This window comes from Stegastes partitus, unplaced genomic scaffold, assembly GCF_000690725.1.
Source record: "Stegastes partitus isolate 25-593 unplaced genomic scaffold, Stegastes_partitus-1.0.2 Scaffold655, whole genome shotgun sequence".
Lineage (NCBI taxonomy): Eukaryota > Metazoa > Chordata > Actinopteri > Pomacentridae > Stegastes > Stegastes partitus.
Window position 1 is genome coordinate 152383 of NW_007578386.1, and position 19096 is coordinate 171478.

At 42.7% G+C, this 19096-nt stretch overlaps 1 protein-coding gene across 1 annotated transcript; it reads left to right on the forward strand.

Moving 5' to 3' along the window:
- Nucleotides 1–2468: 2468 nt before the first annotated feature.
- kif4 (kinesin family member 4) lies at nt 2469–19078 on the forward strand. The gene is made up of 31 exons (XM_008290092.1): nt 2469–2676; nt 4676–4820; nt 4964–5078; nt 5262–5452; nt 5606–5695; nt 5814–5980; nt 6515–6609; nt 6754–6873; nt 7127–7302; nt 7531–7592; nt 7702–7834; nt 8092–8150; nt 8371–8476; nt 8679–8780; nt 8901–9077; nt 9329–9432; nt 9546–9690; nt 10578–10688; nt 10796–10879; nt 10996–11109; nt 11262–11417; nt 11530–11627; nt 13430–13559; nt 13690–13860; nt 13950–14069; nt 14174–14251; nt 14428–14529; nt 14813–14980; nt 15922–16047; nt 16949–17065; nt 17871–19078. Exons 2-31 carry the CDS (start codon nt 4698–4700, stop codon nt 18072–18074), a joined length of 3744 nt encoding a protein of 1247 aa, XP_008288314.1. The 5' UTR covers nt 2469–2676; nt 4676–4697; the 3' UTR covers nt 18075–19078.
- The last annotated feature ends 18 nt before the right edge of the window (nt 19079–19096 follow it).

Consider the following 19096-nt stretch of genomic DNA (forward strand, 5'->3'; position numbering starts at 1 on the left):
GTGGCTGATAAATGATCACCGTGATGGTTAACATGATACAGGACATGTCCATAGCTGATACGTGTTCCCGTAGCTCATCCAATCCCCTGGTGACTTCACTGTTTGTATGTCAACATCATCTGTCACAGTTAGGGCGGAGGCTGAACCTGACATCTGTGTTGGTCGGAGAGGATTAGCTCTATCAGTGTTATTACAGTTCCCAGAGAGCGCAAGGTTGCTAAAGGTCATGGATCACACGGCGCCCAATTACAACAGAGCTGCATGTGCTCATTTGTTCTGCACATTCAATAAATCCTTCAGAGCAATTGCAGGACAACATTTGGTTCCAGGAGAATAATTTAGCATAATTGTGAAAAACTGATTAATTTTTTTTTGGAAATGTTCACGGAAATGATCATAAGTGAAAAATGCAAGTCCATCCTCTGGCCTGTGCTGCTGCTTGCTTACGGTCTCTGTTCCCTGCAGAAACCTTGTCATCTTTTTTATCTGGACTCAGCTGTTTTCCCCCTCTGGCTCCCAGTGTAATGACCTTTCTCTTCCAGCCAGAACAGAAGAGTCACTCCCCATTTTCCATTGTAGGCTGAAAACTCATCTCATCAAGAGGGGATGTCATGTCACCCACTCAGCTTCCCCTCCGCTGCGTCTACCTCCTTTATTTTGTGGAAAATAAACCTCCCGAGCTTTTTTTTTTTTTTTTGCTTTTTAACTTGTCTGCCTTCCAAAATGATTGAGTCATACGCTGTTGCCCGGGCAGCTCGGCTCTGACGCGCTCTACTCTCTGCCCCATTGTTTCGGCTGTTTTGTCATTTTGATGCTGAAATTGAAGAACCCCTCAGAGTTTTTCGACCTGAATCTGATTGCCGACTGCTCCTTCAAATTTATGCAGCATTATTTTTTTTTTCCCCAAGCTCACTAACAGGGAGGAGTGTGGAAAATGTGTCACAGCACTGAGGTATTGTACTCATGGGTGCAGGTTTTTGCTTGAACATTAGGGGAAGCCATTAAGAAAAGAGCCCGGGTGTCCTCCCTCAGGAACGTCTGAGCATCGAAACTTAAATGCATCTATTCTAGTGAATTATATGCACCGGTTTCTGCCTTATTTTCTGCATCAATTTATTATGGAAATATGTTTAATCATATAAAGGAAAACACAAAATTCAGACACCAGACAGTCCAGTCAGAATAGAAAGCAGTAAGGCTCAGAAGCAGTCTGCCTTGCTTTCAAATATTTATTCACCTGTAGATTGCCTCCTCATTTAAGATGATCCCTGCACTCAGAAAAATAAAGGCCTTAACCTACATAGAAGAGCCATTCTAGCTTCACAAAGGAGCTTTTAGCAAGAAGTTCTTTAAAGAGACATTTCTATTGAGAAAGGTGCATCAAAGAATCATTAAAAACGACTCCTTTAGGCAGCATAAAGTCAAAGAACTTAGCAAGTATTGGTTCTTTAAGGAAGCATTTTCAAGATGCTTCTTTGTGGACCCGCTTGGTTCTGTTTTGATAACAGAACTTGATAATCCTATAAATGTTCTTTAAGCAAAAATGGGAGAATTTGCAGCATTTCTGGGTGACTTTCACTGTTTTACATTTAATATTTGGGGCTGACCAGAGAGATCAACATATTACAGATGTGTGTTGGGAAACCGTGATGAGCATTTCTCACAGTTTTCTGATGTTTAATACACCAACTGATTAATCAAATAATTGAGAAAACAGACTGCAGATAATGAAAACAATCATCAGTTGCAGCTCGAGTTATATGTTATTACCTGCCATCGAACCAAACAACCCCAAACAAGGGGTTCTTTAGCTTTGGTGGCACATTAATGGCTCTCTGCCAACCTTGATGATCAAATAATAAATTTTATTTGCTTTATAAACTTTATTAGCTCATCTATGTTCCAGCAAGTTTTGTTCTTCTGTGTGGGGGGAAAAAGACATTTAGAGGTAAACTTTTAGTGAATTTTCAAACTAATGCACCTGTTGTAAATATTAAGGAGGACATGTCCCCTGCCTCCCTGGTTCGGCATCTTCTTCCCTCAGGCCACATCCATAATGAACAATCAGTCACTAAATCATTACACTACCTCTGTGCATTATCATTACATGTGCAATTCTTCAATTTCATGGGCAATCTTGTAATTTAAACCAGTTTAGGCAACTTTATGTCCCTTTTACACAGTACTTTTTATTTACATAGTACCTTTATGCTTTGCTTTTACATATAATATTTTATTTAGATTGTTTTTTTATTTCTATATTTATTGCCTACCTTGTTATTGTTGTTCATTCACCATGTCAAATTCCTTGTGTGTGCGAGCTCACTTGCCAATAAAAGCTTTCTGTAATCTCCAGTGGCGCTGTGTGTCTTGTCGGCCTGTAGGGGTCAGTAGTGTCGCCACTCTGCGTTGACTCCGCCTCAAATAGACCGTAGAAGAAGAAGGAGGAGGCGGAGCGGAGCGTTTGAAAGTGGCGGGCAGTGACAACATCTGATCCGGAGGTGTTGGTCTAAGTGTACGGGCAAAGAACAAAAGTTCATTAGGTTAGCCGTAATAGGAACTAATATTCACAAAGTAGGCAGTTAATTCAGAGTGTGACCGATGTTGGAGCTTTATACTGTCAACCTCTGAGTGCAGCTTTTCGTGTTTTCTGAACGTTGGAGGAAACGTGTGAAGGTAAAGTCCTGCTAAGAGTCGCAGCTAGCTAGTTGGGCAGACGGCTCGTTTAACTTCAGCTAATTATCCGGCAAGTGGGTGCAACACGGGTTGTATTGTAATAGTTTTCATGTAATAAAGGTCTCAATGCTAACAGTAAAGTTGTTAACTTGCTTTATCGTCGCTGACATGTTTGGTATAGATAGCTACCAGCTATACGTCTCCCCCATACATATCAATGGAGTGCGCTAACATGACTGTTAAAGCCACAATCTGTCCAGAAATAATAATCTTCCAGCATGACCACAGTTAATCGGGCATCCTAGTTGTGGCTGTAGGCTATAACGTACACCGATAAGTCATGGGGCTCCACAGACGGTGAACAATGGAGCAGCTCGTTGGAAACTATGGCAACAGCCATGATTGTACTGAGGCATGAGGACGTTTTTTTCTCTTTCACTGAACCCAAGATGATCAGGACAATGAACCCAGTGTTAACGAGCATCTGACGTTATTTATACAGTGCAACAGTCTGGGCACCCTGGTCAACATTTCTGTTAATGTGAACAGTTAAGCAAGTGGAAGATGAAGTGATCTGCAAAAGGCATGAAGTGACAGACAGTCCCTTCACATTTAAACAAAATTAATTTTTATGTTAATCTTTTAAATGTTAGCCCTGTGACAGAGTGGTTACCTGTCCAGGTGAACCTGCCTTCACCCTGAGTCAGCTGGGATAGACTCCAGCCCCCCATGACCCTAGTGAGGATTAAGCAGTGTATAGATGATGGATGACTCTTTGACATTTTCAAAATAAGAGAAAAGAAAAACGGCTGCAGAGCTAGTTTCGTCTTCCACTTGCTTAATTGTAGACTTGTGCATGCCACTGTGTGTAGATACTGATGATCGATGAGCACATTGAAACTTCTGTTTTAGACTAGATCTTTTAAGTCTGTGCCATAATCTGTGGTTGGGCTGAAAAATGCATCGATTTCAAATTGAATTGGCATTTGGAAGTTATGCATTTACCAAATATCAAACGCTGCGATTTCAGATTTGTAATCTGGCACATCTGACTCAGACTTTAAACTGTTATCAATGATTTTACAAACGTCTCAAACATCCTCTCTGTGTGACAGTCCCGGTGTTGACAGTGTCTCATGTGGTACATCAGATGTTTCAGAGTCAATATTGAACTGAAACAGCTTTTCAACAATTACATCAGAAACCAAACCACAATATGTGTCACAACAATCACAATTAGATATTCCCCCAAATCGTTCAGTCCCTCCCTGTGGTCAAAGTCCATATACGTAGTGTTTGTTGTGTGAAGTAACTGTGTGTACAGCTGTTACTATAAACCACCACAACAGTTTGTTGTTGTTATTCATTCCCAGCTTGTTCCCTTTTTGTTGTGGAAGTCTTATAACACTATACTGATGTTCAAGTACCTCACCTGTCACACTAACTTACATTACACTTATGCATGGTTTAATATGCAGATATATATTGTAAATAGTAAATGGCACTTACATAGCGCTTTTATCCAAAGTGCTTTACAATGTGTTTCTCATTCACACACCAATGGCAACAGAGCTGCCATGCAAGATACAGCCTGCAACTGGGAGCAGCTTTGGGTTCAGTGTCTTGCCCAAGGACACTTTGACTGTGGAGGGGCGGGGGACTGAACCACCAACCTTGCAACTGGAGGATAACCTGCTCTACTATCTGAGCCACAGCATATATATTGAGCTTCGTCAGGCTGTCATGTCTCTAAATCAGCCTCCAGTGTTTAACCAATTTAATCATGTTTTAATATTTCAAGGGCAGTAAAGAAAAATCTTATATTTGAAAATAATGTTGGACCATCTGCCACCATATTAGTCGTCAACACTGTTTAGTTTTAGGCATCTCTTTAATTGAGTGTTTCACAAAGTCATCTTCTAAATATGTAATAACACCATCAGTGGCCTCATACATCTCTGCTTCATTATGTTAAACTCCTGTTTTTCTATTAACACAGTTGTTCGTTGGACTCTTGCATCATGACAAATGAGGACGTGAAGGTGATCCCAGTGCGGGTCGCCTTGCGATGTCGCCCCTTGGTACCGAAAGAAACCAACGAGGGATGTCAGTGCTGTCTCACGTTTGTGCCTGGAGAGCCGCAGGTTTGTGCTCAATGACATCTTACAACTGTTTATCTGTTACAGAGGAATGTCTTGTACGTTATACCAAAGTCGATGTAATGTTTTCTTTATTTGTGCTCCTATACTGTGTTTGTAAAAATCGCGGCATTGTGTTTTATTTTAAGGTGATTGTTGGCACAGAGAAGGCGTTCACCTACGATTACGTGTTTGATCCCACTGCTGAACAAGAGGAAGTCTTCAATACGGCTGTGTCCCCCTTATTGTCTGGGCTTTTCAAAGGTAGAGATATTTTTTAAAATGATGATTGACTGGAGCCTCTTTCTGGTTTCACCCCACATCAGTGGCTACACAAAAAAGAAAATTATATTGGATGTATCAGTAAAATATATACGGTACTACAGATTTTTTCCTCGTATCTTTTGAATTGTTTTGCATCCCTGTTAAAAATTGTTCTTTTGGTAGGCTACCATGCAACAGTCCTCGCGTACGGCCAGACGGGATCAGGAAAGACCTTCTCCATGGGAGGAACCTACACATCAGCTCAAGAGAACGACCCCATAGTCGGAGTTATTCCCAGAGTTATCGGCAGGATCTTTGAGGAAAGGGAGAGGAGGACAGACTGTGAATTCTGTCTGGCAGTATCTTACCTGGAGGTTGGTGGACGTGTGTCGATTGCTCTGTATGAATTATATTTTTTGTGTGTATAGAGACATTTACTTTGGTTCATGGCATCCCTCAGATGTCGTCTCATTGTACAAATGCGCCTTAAAAGCAAGTCATTTCAGTGTTTTTTCTTATGATTGTAGATCTACAATGAAGATATATTGGATTTGCTGTGTTCATCTAAAGATAAACCAGCTCTCAGCATTCGGGAAGACCCTAAAGATGGCATTAAGGTGAGAGACTGACACGTTAAAGGAGCGAAAACACACATTTGTTGGGGATTTATTCGAAACCCACACTCACTGCTTGAGTGTCAGCTTTTGTTGTTACTGAAAACATCCTCCTTTCCAGATTGTTGGGTTGACTGAGAGGCAGGTGTTCTCTGCCCATGAGATGGTGGGCTGTCTGGAGCTGGGGAACTCTGCTCGCACCGTGGGCTCCACGGCGATGAACGCTGCTTCTTCACGTTCCCATGCCATCTTCACCATCACACTGGAGCAGCGCAGAGGAACAGACAAGTCAGTGTTTCCTTCCACAAAACCTTCCACCTTAACAACAAATTTTAGCGTGAACAAGCAGCCCCTCCCTATAAAACGATGGGAGAAACTGTCATAAACATGTTCCTATTGAAACTGCCTGTTCAGGGTACTGGTGGCTGTTTTGTTCAAGACATCAAGATTTAGATGTGATATTCATTTTATAAAAACAGTTTTTGCCGCGGGCTATGGTTATATTATTAGATCTGGATTTACTGGAACTGGCTTCAAAATAAGTTTATGTGTTCTAATCCTCATTGCGTGTCCAGAGGAAAGGTTGGAGGTTTTCTAAGGTAAACTAGAATCAAATCTGGAGTATGGGCCGTAGACAAGACAGGAAAAATAGTAGGTGTTTCTGGGGGCTTTTTGTAAAGATTTCATATGATATCGCCCTCAAAATTTGGTTTTGTGGGTGAAACTTGGAAGAAGCAAATCTGGTTTCTGTGACTCACAAAGCAGCATTTTTCAAAACACTGTTCACTGCGAGTTGAATATTTGTGCAATCTTCTGTCGCAGAGCCGATTCTGTTGTTTCTAAGCTGCACCTTGTGGATCTGGCTGGCTCCGAGAGACAAAAGAAGACCAAAGCAGAGGGAGATCGTTTAAAGGAAGGTAACCACGCTGTTTGTAGTTGTTGGCCTTTATGTGTGATCATCCCAGTGATAAATGCTGCTATATAAAGAGGCATCCCTTTGTATTGAAGACGTGTCTTAATACCAGCGCTTGTGTTGCGACGTTGTCCGTGTTTATCCGCAGGCATCAGCATCAATCGTGGCCTTTTGTCTTTGGGTAATGTGATCAGTGCCCTGGGAGATGAAAGCAAGAAAAACACTTTTGTTCCTTACAGAGACTCGAAGCTCACCCGCCTGCTGCAAGGTACGCTTTGATTTCGATGTTCAGAAGTTACACAGTGGTCGCTAGGTCAGGACAACAATCTCCCTTTGAAGACCTTCAAATGATATTTAGACGGCATTTAATATGATGATATGGAGCAAACGTTTTTCATACCTGCTCTTGTGCTGTTACTGTACATCAGGACACACGGGCGCTCAAAGCAGCAACGGTGCAACATACTGAATGACTGCATTATAATTCTATTTCTGTAAACTATTTTTGTGTGTCTCCACAGATTCTTTGGGAGGCAACAGCCACACTCTGATGATCGCTTGCGTCAGCCCTGCCGACTCGAACATGGAGGAAACCATCAACACGCTGCGATACGCTGACAGAGCTCGCAAGATTAAAAACAAGCCTATTGTCAACATTGACCCCAGAGCTGCAGAAATGAACCGTCTCAAGCAGCAGGTACAGCAACAACAACAAAGATTTTTAAAAACATCTGCTGTGGTGGCCTCGTCAAGTAATCTGTGTTGCAGTTTTTTTTTTTATTAAATTACATTTAATTGTTTATTATGGAATATTTTGCATTAACCACTGGAAAGAGATCTGATGGGATTGATTATGTATAATTCACAGCCTACTATTTGTGTATAAAATGTAATAAATGTCCCACATGTCTTCCTTTTTGTGTAGGTTCAAGAACTGCAGGTGATGCTGCTTCATGCCCGTGGAGGAGTAGCTCCGGTGCTCTCTGGGTGAGAAATGCTTCCCCGTGAGCCACCGGGGGTCCCGCGAGGACATCAGATAAAAGCATATTACCCGTAGCAAAAAGGCCATAACGGTTACTCAGTCCCTCTGTTGCAGGCCAGACTCAGCGGAGAATGTGACTAAGCTGTTGGAAAGGAACCGCGCTCTGCAGGATGAGAACAATAAGCTGAGCAGGGAGCTGAGTGAGGCAGCTGGGCAAACGGCCCTCATGTTTGAGAAGATCATTATGGTGAGCCGGACCATAGCAGCATTCGCTAATCCGCTCTCCAAAGTCATTGTCGAAAGCCGACGGGAAAACTGGTACTACTGCTGGAAATGGGTCCATTTGTGCACATGGGTTGGGAAAAAAGGAATCGCAATCGGCATTAAAAATAAACTAGTAAAAATGGCTGTTAAAGACACTGTGTTTACCGTATTTGTTCTTTCTCTGACGTTTCGCATCACCATCCGTCGTGCTCATCACATCATGTTTGCTTTATTTTGCAGACTGAACAAGCAAATGACAAGCTACAAAGCAAACTGGAGCAACTGCGGCATCATGCAGCGTAAGTTTGCAGAAAGCGTGAAGCCGGCGGGGGGTTTAGAGTGGCTTCCACAAAGCTCTGAGACGACACCGTAAACTCGAGCTGTTCTAGTTACAGGCTGTGTTTGGCTTTTAGTGGATCGAGTCAGTTTTGTTCAGGATTTCAGCTGCGTCTTGTCGGCTAAGACCGCAACGAATGGATCGGGCCACTCTCTTAATTAATTTTATGGCTTTTTTTCCAGATGTACAGTTGATCTGGAGAAAGTGGTGGAGACACTGGAGGACCAGGAGTTAAAGGAAAACATCGAGGTGATGAAGAACCTGCAAGACGTCATCTTGGAGCTTAAGGTAAGCAAGTCAAGAAGCAAGAGTGATGCTAAAATTGGCACGTTTACACATTACACACATTAAATAGATTATGTGAAGGTGACTGTAATTGTTTGCAGCACTTTTAGGTCACAACAAATTTTTATCAGCGCCTCTGTTGCAACTGTTGATTTAAATGTTGTTACTGCTACAGTTTATCGTTTTGTACTTGTTGGCTTTATAGAATGAGAGCGCTGGCATCGCCGCCTCCATCGACGCCATGGCTGCAGGAGAAGATGTCCCCGAAGTACCTGGCAGCAAAAATTCAGCGGATGAGTCCCCATCAGTACGCCACCAGTTTTGTTCCTTATTAACACTTTTTGTACTTTTTCCAATCAAATACCCACATCTCATCTGGTGTTTTATATCTAAACCGTATGTGAATTAAAATGTTTCCCACCAACAGGATGACGCTGCCCGGAAAGACTCACCAGAAGCCTTTACAGCCCATCATGCACTGCGACAAGCCCAGCTCTCCAAGGAGCTGATCGAGCTCAACAAAGTGTTGAGTTTGAAGGAAGCTTTTGTGCGAAAAATGTGCCAGAACGACAGCCAGCTGGAGCCGATGCAGTCAGAGCACCAGGTAAGGACTCTGTGACTCACACAAAGATATTTATGCGTTTGAATTCCAGAGAAGTTTGAGAGCATTTGGTATTAAATGGGGGGAAAATGATAATGCTGCATGAGTAGAGTTGATCTCTGGCATTTCTAAGTTGTTGTTTTAGTTGTGATACTGTACCGTACACTAGTCTATTTGTGTAACTGTAAACCGTATTTTCTTAATGTCAGGAAATGGCAGAGTAATTTTAATCTTCTGGGCGTGTGTTCTTGCAGAAAAACGTGCAAACTCTACAAACTGCAGTGGATTCGCTGCAGAAGGAAAAAGAAGACCTCGTTTTGGCACTTCAGTCTGCAAAGAAAGACACCAACCAGGCCAAGTATGAACTCTTTTTGGCTGTGCCTGTATGTAATATTCCAAACACAACGTTAACTGTTCTGATGTAAAATCTAACTCTGCCTTCTTTATCCGACCTCCACCACATTTGTCCAGGCTCAGTGAGCAGCGGAGGAAGAGGCTGCAGGAGCTCGAGGGTCAGCTCGTGGACATGAAGAAGAAGCTTCTCGAGCAGTCCAAACTACTGAAGCTCAAAGAGTCCTCTGTCCAGAAAGTCAGCAAGCTCATGCAGGAGATCCAGGTAACCAGTCACTTTCTTTACCTTAATTGAGCTCCTCTGTTGTTCAGGAGTAAACGCACGATAATCCAGTTTGGGGGGTCATTTTTTCTAATATCTGTGTGACTGTTTTCTTACCAAATGCACTGTTTTACTTTTGTTTATTTTAACCCAAACTGAAAATGTATTCTAAGTGCTCCCTTATAGGTTCATAAGACACGTTTCTGAAACATGAAAGATGTATGTTGGTGTACTAGAAACAAGTGATACATGTTTAGCTATAACATTAATGAGTGTCTCAAAATAGCCTGCAGAGATTCTCATTAAAGCAACTAATTAAGGCCACATGGACAAACATGCCCTAGAAGCAGAGTTCAGCTCCCGGTCGGCAAGACCTCTTGTACATGTCACTCCCCCGCTCTCTCCACCCACATACACGGTCTCTCTTCACAGTCAGTGGCTTACAAAAAATGTGCTTTTGTTTAGAAACCAAACAGGTTTAGGAATGTGATGCTGATCGGGATTAGGATTAGGGTTCTAATGAGATATTCTGAAGTCTCCCACAAAGTCCAGAAACATGTTGAGGTTAATTGGTGATTCTAAATTGTCCATAGGTGTGAATGTGAGTGTGCTTGGTTGTCTGTCTCTAAGTGTAGCCCTGTGATAGACTGGCTAGACCTTCACCTTGAGTCAGCTGGGATAGGCTCCAGCCCCCCATGACCCTAGTGAGGATTAATCGGTATTTAGATGATGGATGGATGGAAGGATAGAACGTTGTGCAACACATTTCTTACTTTTGAAATATGGCGTCATCTCGTGCACTGTGTTGGCACAGAGCATTGCTAAATATAATAGCATATGTGTTAACTACAGATGCCAAATCCAAGCTCAGTAAGACTGTTTCCTGACAGGCTATGAAGACCCAGCGAACACAGCTGATGAGACAGATGAGGGACGACTCTGAGAAGTTCAGACACTGGAAGAGCAAGAAGGACCGGGAGGTGCTGCAGCTGAAGGAGAAGGTACGTGCAGATAGTTTTTCTACAGGCAAGTTGACAAGTACAACAGGTTGTTTTGTGTTTTCTTTTTTTTTGGCTGCTTGAACTCCATGGTTTGTCATGTTTTACAGGATCGTAAGCGGCAGTACGAGTTGCTTAAACTTGAGAGGGATTTCCAAAAACAGGCCAACGTCCTGCGTCGCAAAACTGAAGAGGTGAGCTCCTGGCATTATTATTATTTGTTCTGTTGTTGTCGTTTGTTCTATTAACATTTATGAGACGTGTCAGAGTGTCATTTAGAACGGTTCACAGCTGCGTTTTCATCCAACAGGCTGCAGCTGCAAACAAGAGGCTGAAAGACGCCTTGCAGAAGAGAAGTGAGGCAGCAGAGAAGCGCAAAGATACCCAGAACAGAGGCATAGAGGGAGCTGCTTCAAGGGTCAAGGTTGTAAAACCAGCTTGAGAATTAACCAAGAGTTATGAATATGTTGAAATGTTTCTGTGATTTAGAAAATTCACACGTATTTTAGGAATACGGATAAAGTCACAGTATTGTTGGCTACTGTCTTGTTGTTAATCTGACGTTCATGTGACCAGACGTGGCTTCTGAATGAAGTGGAGGTGATGGTGAGCACAGAGGAGGCCCGGCGCCACCTCAACGACCTGCTGGAGGACAGAAAGGTCTTGGCTCAGGAGATCAACCACCTCAAACAGCAGATAGAGGCCGGGGAGAGACCCGCTCCAAAAATCAGGGTGAGATCTGTACTGCTAACTATACACATTTATGAGATGATGCACAACGGGAATCATTAAATGCACCAGCAGACGAAAAAATGTTCATTCCTTTGGTTTGTCTTCGATGCAGCGCCGGACGCTGATCATCTCTGAGCTGGAGAGCCAGGGGGCGCTGGAAACCCCTCTGACCAAGCAGGTGGAGAACCTGGAGACGGAGATGGGCCTCAGGTGAGTCAGAAAGCCGTTTGTTTGATTTTATCTTTATATCTGACCGCTTTCGTCGCGCTCTCGTTTCTGTAGAGGTGGAATTTCTTTTCCATTTTTTGCCAAGTCGACTATGCAGTAGGTGGTCTGTCCAAGACGTCATCATGTTTTGGTGCTGAATCACAATCCACAATCTGAATCACAAATCTACCCACAAAATTTTAGTCAAACTCATGATCGCATGAATAGTTATGCATATGGCTGCTAGGATACCAAACTCGTCACTCAGGGTTAAAGGCCCGACTCACACGTCTCTGCGTCCTGTTGTTGCTCTGACGTGGCGATTTGTATCTCTGCCGGTTTGATGCTTGTTAAGTTTCGACCCTATAAGACTGGTTGGGTGATTGGTGTTTAGTGCCGCGGAGCTCCGATGAGAGAACACAGTGTTCAGCTTCAGCACCCGGGAGAGAAGAGACATTAGTATGATTCCAGATGGTTGCACAGATATGTACTAATGGTCATTTCTGAAAGTAAAACACCCAGAAAGGGAACATCAAACCGTTGCAGCATTCACGGACAAACATAATAACTCTGAGAACGTACCGCCAGATGTTGGAAAATTACTGCTTTCGAGTGTGCGGCCTCCACTAACGCCACACGCTGCAACAATGACAGCAAAACAGCCGCTTTGCTGTCCAGCAAGCTAAAGTAGTGATCGAAGTTAGCAAATTGCAAACATCCTGAACAGACAATAATAAGAAAAATAGCTTAAATACAGAGAAAACGAGTTCACATAATTGACTTGTGCACCTAGAATAAATTTTAACTATCTAGATTTACAGAAGAAGAATTCACAGAAACACTTTGTTCTAGACGCTGGTCCTCGTCAGTGTTCTGCCAAGCGGCCGTTTGTTTACAAAAATTAGTTAACAGATGGTTTGAGAGATGAGTGAGAGAAGCCGTCTATGTCAAACTGGAAAGACCATCCCTCAACAGAGGTGGAGGTCTGAGGCGTCACCTGTTTACAACTCAGTCCTAAGATCTCAACCCAGGTAGCTGAACCCACATCCACACCTAGACACAAAAGACCCTAATGAACCCCATTGTGGCAGGGGGAGCACTAACGACTCACATAACGAGGGGGAGGAGCAACAAACCCCCAATTGAAACTCAGGTGTTATTGGCTCCTTAAGGATAGAATTATCTGGAACTCCCAACTAGTCAGTCAGAGCTGATGAAGCCTCTTGGATGAGAGGTGGAACGTCTTCAAGCGAGTCCAGCTGCTACGATTAAACTACCAGAATAACCATGATGACTGAGAATCTTCAATAAGTTAAACTTCCAAGGTGCATGAGTTGATCAATGTCCTGATCGTGTCCCAATCTGTCATGATTTTGCTTGTTTCAGGTGCAGGAAGAAAGTCTGGACAGTGCTGTTATGTGTTTATTTAATGACACGGTCTGTACGGTTCCTCTCAAAAGCAGATTATATGCCAAATAAATATCATCCAAGATATGAGATGATTACATCACCCAACTCTACGATGTAATGATGAGTAGCATGTAATGGATAATGCTAACTAAGGTTCTCACATTTCAGATGGATGTTGCTCTGTAGCGGATATGACTGAATCAGTTCACTGATCTCAGGACAGTTTCCTGCTATCGTCATGCTCCATTTAAGTCTTTACCACATCCCAGCTGCTTATGGCCACATTTCACAGCCTCACTCAAAGACATTCTCGTCTCTCAGATTTCTGACTTTATACCTTCTCTCTGCACAGTAAATGTTGTGTAAGATCTTAAGAGTGATTTATATCTCAACAGGAACGCCCAGATAGCTGACCTTCAGCAGAAAGTTCTGGTTGCAGACGGTGAGGGGCGTTTGAAGCAGCGCGTAGACAGCATCACAAGCATAGTGGATGCCAAGTGTGCCCTCAGGCTCCTGATGTCTGAGGTGAGGAAATGCTAATACGCTGTTATGCATTCTATGAACATCATGAATTAGTTAGTAGTGTATTATTTTGCTGGTGTTTGCTTACATAACCCATCAAATATTCCCCCTTTTTTATTTTTTGATTTTTTAGCTGGTGTCTGCCAAAACAGCCAGCGCCAAACTGGAGAGTGAGGTGAAACAGGAGAAAGGGAATGCACAGGATTTAAGGAAGATGCTGGCTGACGAGAGAAACGTGATGTCAACCATGGACATGGAGCACCAGCAGCAGCTGGTAGAGCTCGAGCAGAGGCATCAAGAGAAGGTGCTACACTCATATACCACTTATTTTACAGGCATACAGATTTATTTACAGCTTTGTTTCAAATACGTACGTCTTCCTTCTTCCCACAGGTCCTTTACCTCCTTAACCAGCTACAAAGCAAACCCATAGGCGGCGAGTCGGACGAAACACAACAGAAAGATGAAGAGAGTTCAAAGGAGAAGGAGCTTCTCCAGCGCCTCAAAGTCCAGGTCAGAAGCTGTGTGCTCAATCAGCCTCGGAGTCTATTGTCCTCCTTGTTTTAGGAGAAATCATCCAGAATTATTTCAAACAGTTATTTTTAACATCATTGTAGGAGGAAGAGCTTGGAAAGCTACGAGAGCTAAGTGAGCAGAACCAGAAGCTGGTGGAGGAGAATGATAAATACAGACAGGTAACGGTGTGATTCATAAAGATCTGACTTCATGTGTTGTCATTTGAATTGTACGTGATCGACGCCGTCCACGGATTGAGTAGCACTCTAGTGAGAGCAGTGGCGGTTTAGATCCATAAGTTGGTTTAAAAGCTGTGATGAAGCCAAAGCCAACCATGTCGGTTTCTCCTCTTCAGAAACTCTCATTACTCCACCTGGCAAGTGGGAAGAAGATCCTCCTGCCTACAGCCAACAATGAAAACAGTCCAGATGACTCATTTGAGTACATTCCTCCTAAAGTAAGTTTCTGTAAATATTCTACCTTCCTGTTTGTTGTTTTACAAGGTGGCTTCAGTTTTTAAAGTCAACATGGGCTAATTATCTTAAAGGAATTGTAAAGCGCTGCAGCCAGAAGACATTATTCTGTCAACATCCTAATGATGAGCTCCATGGGTTGTGAACATTTCATTTTGAGTAATTTGCTGAAATAAGGCGTCATACTTTTAATGTAGGAATGTACGATCGTAGGTAAATGATGTAAAAGTCTGATTTTGTTCTCCTTGTGTCCTCTTTAACCAACAGCCCAAATCGAAGCGCTTCACCACAGCCAAAGCTCCGCTGAATCAGACCATCAACGTCGAGGAGCTGATGTCGCCCAGCGAGGACGAGGGCGAGGAGGAAGGAGAGGAGTGGCGACCTGAGCGAGCCGAGAAGGGACGCAGGGCCTCGAAGAAATCCAAAACAACAGGGGTGAGACTGGGACGAGGGGTGGGGCCATTTGTGTATCCGACCTTGAGTGAAGCACGAGAACAAATCCAGGATTAGATTAACCTGGAAAGGCCCCCGGATCCACTGACGTTTTGCTTTGTTCAGAATGTTTTAGGGAAATAAAAAGCAGGAGATGCCAACCAAGATCAACGTCAGCTTCTTACAGCTCTCTGTGATAAAGAAGCCGCCTGAAGTGGACGGTCTGTTGTTGGTTGGTTGGTTAGCCAGAGGAGCGTTTTCAGCCCTACTCACATGGAATGATGTAGACATCACCCCACCGTGTCTGTGTTTTGTGCAGCCTATGGGATGAGATCTGTGTTTTACCTCAATTTACTGACATTATGCCCACATGTGATATTAAAAGACGACTGCATGATAACTGCAGAGCCTGTGGAAAGACAGCAAGATGTATGTTTGTCATCTGTCTCATCATCCTTTAAGATTTCACGATGATGGACACAAGGCTCCTAAATTTACACCCAAAACACTGTACGCATTTTTTTTCCCCCCACAATTGCCAGCATTAATAATTTTCGAGCAGCACAGAGGCAGTGGAAAGGCCACTGTTATACTACTATAAGTGAGATTTTGCGAGATTAAGATCACAGATGACCTTCACAGTTACTCCAAATTACTTGAGTCTCCCAGGTAATACTTGTCCCGTTCAAATAGGGTTTAAGAATATTTAAATGCTCCACCGAACGTCACACAAGCTCCTTCATTCCTGAGTCCATCCTGTCAAACTGCTGAAAAGCAGCAGGGATGAATCCTGTCTTTGTGATGCTGTTTACTAAATCAGTATGTATGAGGTTGTTATAATACAAAAAAACAAAGTAGATGTTTTCCTTCTTCGCTCAGCTGTTAAAGGCCTGTCTCAAATCACGATAGCCGTGTTTCTTATGAAGTCGTTTCTCTCTCCTCAGTGTGCGTGTAAAGGTCGCTGCGGCAACAAGCAGTGCAGATGTCGCAAAGGCAAGATGACGTGCGGCGAGAACTGCCAGTGCGATCACGAGAAGTGTCGGAACATGGAAAACCTGGCGCCTGCTGAGGTGAGTTACCAGCTAACTGCCAATAACTTAGTTTTAATGAGCCGAACTTCAGACGTTATCACACATCTGCTGGCGGGAATTAATGACTCGCTGGTGTGGATTTATCGAACACCTTGTCGTGCACGTTTCACATTTGTAAAAGTGGCACGCACAAGTCTTATCTTTTCAGCGAGGAATATTTTGGTAATATTTAATTTCCAAATCAAATTTCATGCAACTAAAATTTGCATATTAGTTTTTTTGTATTCGTACGACAGCGTTTAGCATCAGTGGCTCTTTTCCATCACAGCCCTTAGAAAGCCGAGTTTGAGCGAGTGTCTAATTTTGAACCAGCTGATTTGCATTTCGACAGCCAGAGAAGAGGCTTTCAGCCAGGAAAACTTGATCAGGAGTGGTACCAACACACACACACACAAAAAGAAAAGAAAAGAAAAGCCAGAGCTTCAGTAGGAACATGTAATCAAAGGCTGTGGAAAGCAGATGAGGTTATTATTCATCTCATTGTCCTGCCTGTCACCGGATGAACATCGCCAGCTGGCGTTTGAACGCCGTCGCCGAAGCACAGAGCGACATTCACAAACAGTTTATATACAGTTGTGATATTTAAAAAATGGAATGGCGGCGAAAATGAGAGTCGTAATGACTTCGTAGACTTTCCAGCTGTGGTCCACGGGAGAGACAAACTGTCATGATGCAGAAGACACACAAGAAAAAGGAGCTTCAGTAACAAAAGCTGTATTCACATATAGAGTGATGTGGGTCTACGGTGGCTCTCCTGTCTGTAAATAAAAGTCAGCTGGTTGTTAGAAGAGCATAAAACCGTCACTAACACCTGCTCACAACTGGCACCAAAGTGGGAAAAGATGCAGGAAACATTGTTCTTGTTTTTTTTTCATTTCAGGATGTGAGTCACTCAGAAAGTGTTTCCAGAGACTCTGTGTCTCTTCAGGACCCCACAGCCAGCAGTCCCGACAACACCACCTTCTTCAAGCCGCCATCTTGCACGCCCACGAAGAAGGTAAGCAGCCGAGGCGCGAGCTGCAGGAGGGATGGTTGGGCTGCATGCCGAGGACGTGTTCATTTAAATGCTTTAAATTCAACCGGGGCTGGCGGTGAAGTTTAACCGCTGTATGAGTGTATAAATGCTTTATTTTATTATTATTATTATTATTATTATTATTATTTATTTTATTCTCTTTCTTTACTCGGCAAAAAAACAAACAAAAGTTGTAAAATTGGAAATCTTTGTTTTGTATTCTGTATTTCTTTTTTTACTTCATTTTTTGTCTGTTCTTATATACCGTAATTTTCGGACTATGAGCGCACCTGAATATAAGCCACACTGAGATATTTACACTGAAAGATTTTTTAAACTTTCATTTAAATACGTACCGGTAACATACACAAATATATAAATGTTTTTTTTCTGATCAGCGCCTGTAACACGGCTGGTTAAGAAAATAAAAAAATACGGCAGCCTACCAGGAAAAATCATTGATCACCATCTTCATCTTCTTCCTGCTCACTAAAACCACTAAAGTCGTCTTCTTCAGCCTCAGAATTACCTCGTCACACACTTCCTCTCTTTCGTTGTCGCTGTCAACGTTGCTTTCGAGACAAATTCGTAAAAATCCATAAATTAGCCACATCATTGTTCAAGCTGCGTGTGAAAAAAGTAGCTGCTTATAGTCTGGAGATTACGGTAATTATGTATTTTGTGCTACTGTGATTAAATAATTTCCCCTGTGGATCAATAAAGTTGGCCTAAAATGTGTGCTGCCAACATTAAACTAACATTCATTCTCTGATATGTCTCGTTTCAGGTGCTGCAAGAAATCGGAGACATGGGTCACTCCACCGCAGAGCTGAAGCTGGTCAGAAAGCCCATTCTGGCAGAGGAAGAGGAGGAGGACGACGAAGAGGAGGACAGAACGACAGTCAGCTTCCTGAAGAAGAAGAAACGAATCCTGACGAGTTTTCAGAACAGCTTTTTCTCCGGCTGCACTCCGATCAGAGAGGAATCCTAACTAACGAGGACAGGAGGCCCGTCTTAATGCTACCTGTCTGGATGTGTGTTGATGTGTCGTCGGTGCGGTTTCGGTCTTTTTATTGTTTATGTGTTTATGCGTACTGTAACTTGAAAGTAGCCGTTGATTGTAAAACATTTCGTGTAGAGGGTAACAAAAGGACTGTGAATAACTTTGAATCGTAAACTGAAATTCACATCGACATGATCAGGAAGCCTGTAAATAAGTTTTATGTGTCGTTTTTTAATCCTCGGATAGTCGGACTAGTTCACTAATGTGTTATATCTCACACACACACACACATGTTGGGGAGCATCTCTTTAGCTTTTCACCTGCTTTTAGTATCAGAGCTGAATAAAGTTTTACAGTCAAATCTTGATTCTCACAGAACAAACAGTTTCCCCCCTTTTTGTCTGAATGTGCTGAATATCTTAGAATTTGAAGATGAAGAATAAATTATTGTGATCTGTCTGTTCCAATTCATATTTCATCAAAACATTGATACGTAGCAGAAATCAATTCCACTTTAATCTTACGCTAATGCATGTTTGTACCTTTTGCTAAGCGTCCGTTTGTCTCTGACTGAGCAGAACGAGTGCCGAATACATTAGTGGTTAATGCATTTCCTCTGAATCGGGTTCTCAGACCAGTGAAATAAAACTGCTGTTTAGGAAAAGTCCAGTCACGTAATGTCTTCAATACTTTAAGGTCCTCGTTTTGCTGCTTTACGCTAAATTATTTCCCCATCTGCTCGTAAGTCAACACAAGTCCAAAAGCTTCAACTAAATCTAATGTCTTTTATTTATATTTTGTTCTGCATCTCGTCGTGAACATCTCGTCACAGGTTCCTTGCTCTTAGCGAATCTGAATTTTGCTGCTTCGTTTTCAGATTTGCTTCAGGCAGAGTTTCAAGCATTAACGACGCACCATCGATCAGATCAGCACCTTTCACATGTCCGCCATTGTTTTTACTCTCAGATGAATAAAATAGAGAAATTAACACATGACCGAGTTTTTGTCTG

Excerpts from the sequence above, each read along its gene's own strand:
- kif4 (XM_008290092.1), top strand. The coding sequence starts at position 4,698 with ATGACAAATGAGGACGTGAAGGTGATCCCAGTGCGGGTCGCCTTGCGA. Across the intron at positions 4,821-4,963 it reads TTGTGCCTGGAGAGCCGCAG|GTGATTGTTGGCACAGAGAA; the intron begins GTTTGTGCTCAA and ends TTTTATTTTAAG. Across the intron at positions 13,861-13,949 it reads AGCAGAGGCATCAAGAGAAG|GTCCTTTACCTCCTTAACCA; the intron begins GTGCTACACTCA and ends TTCTTCCCACAG.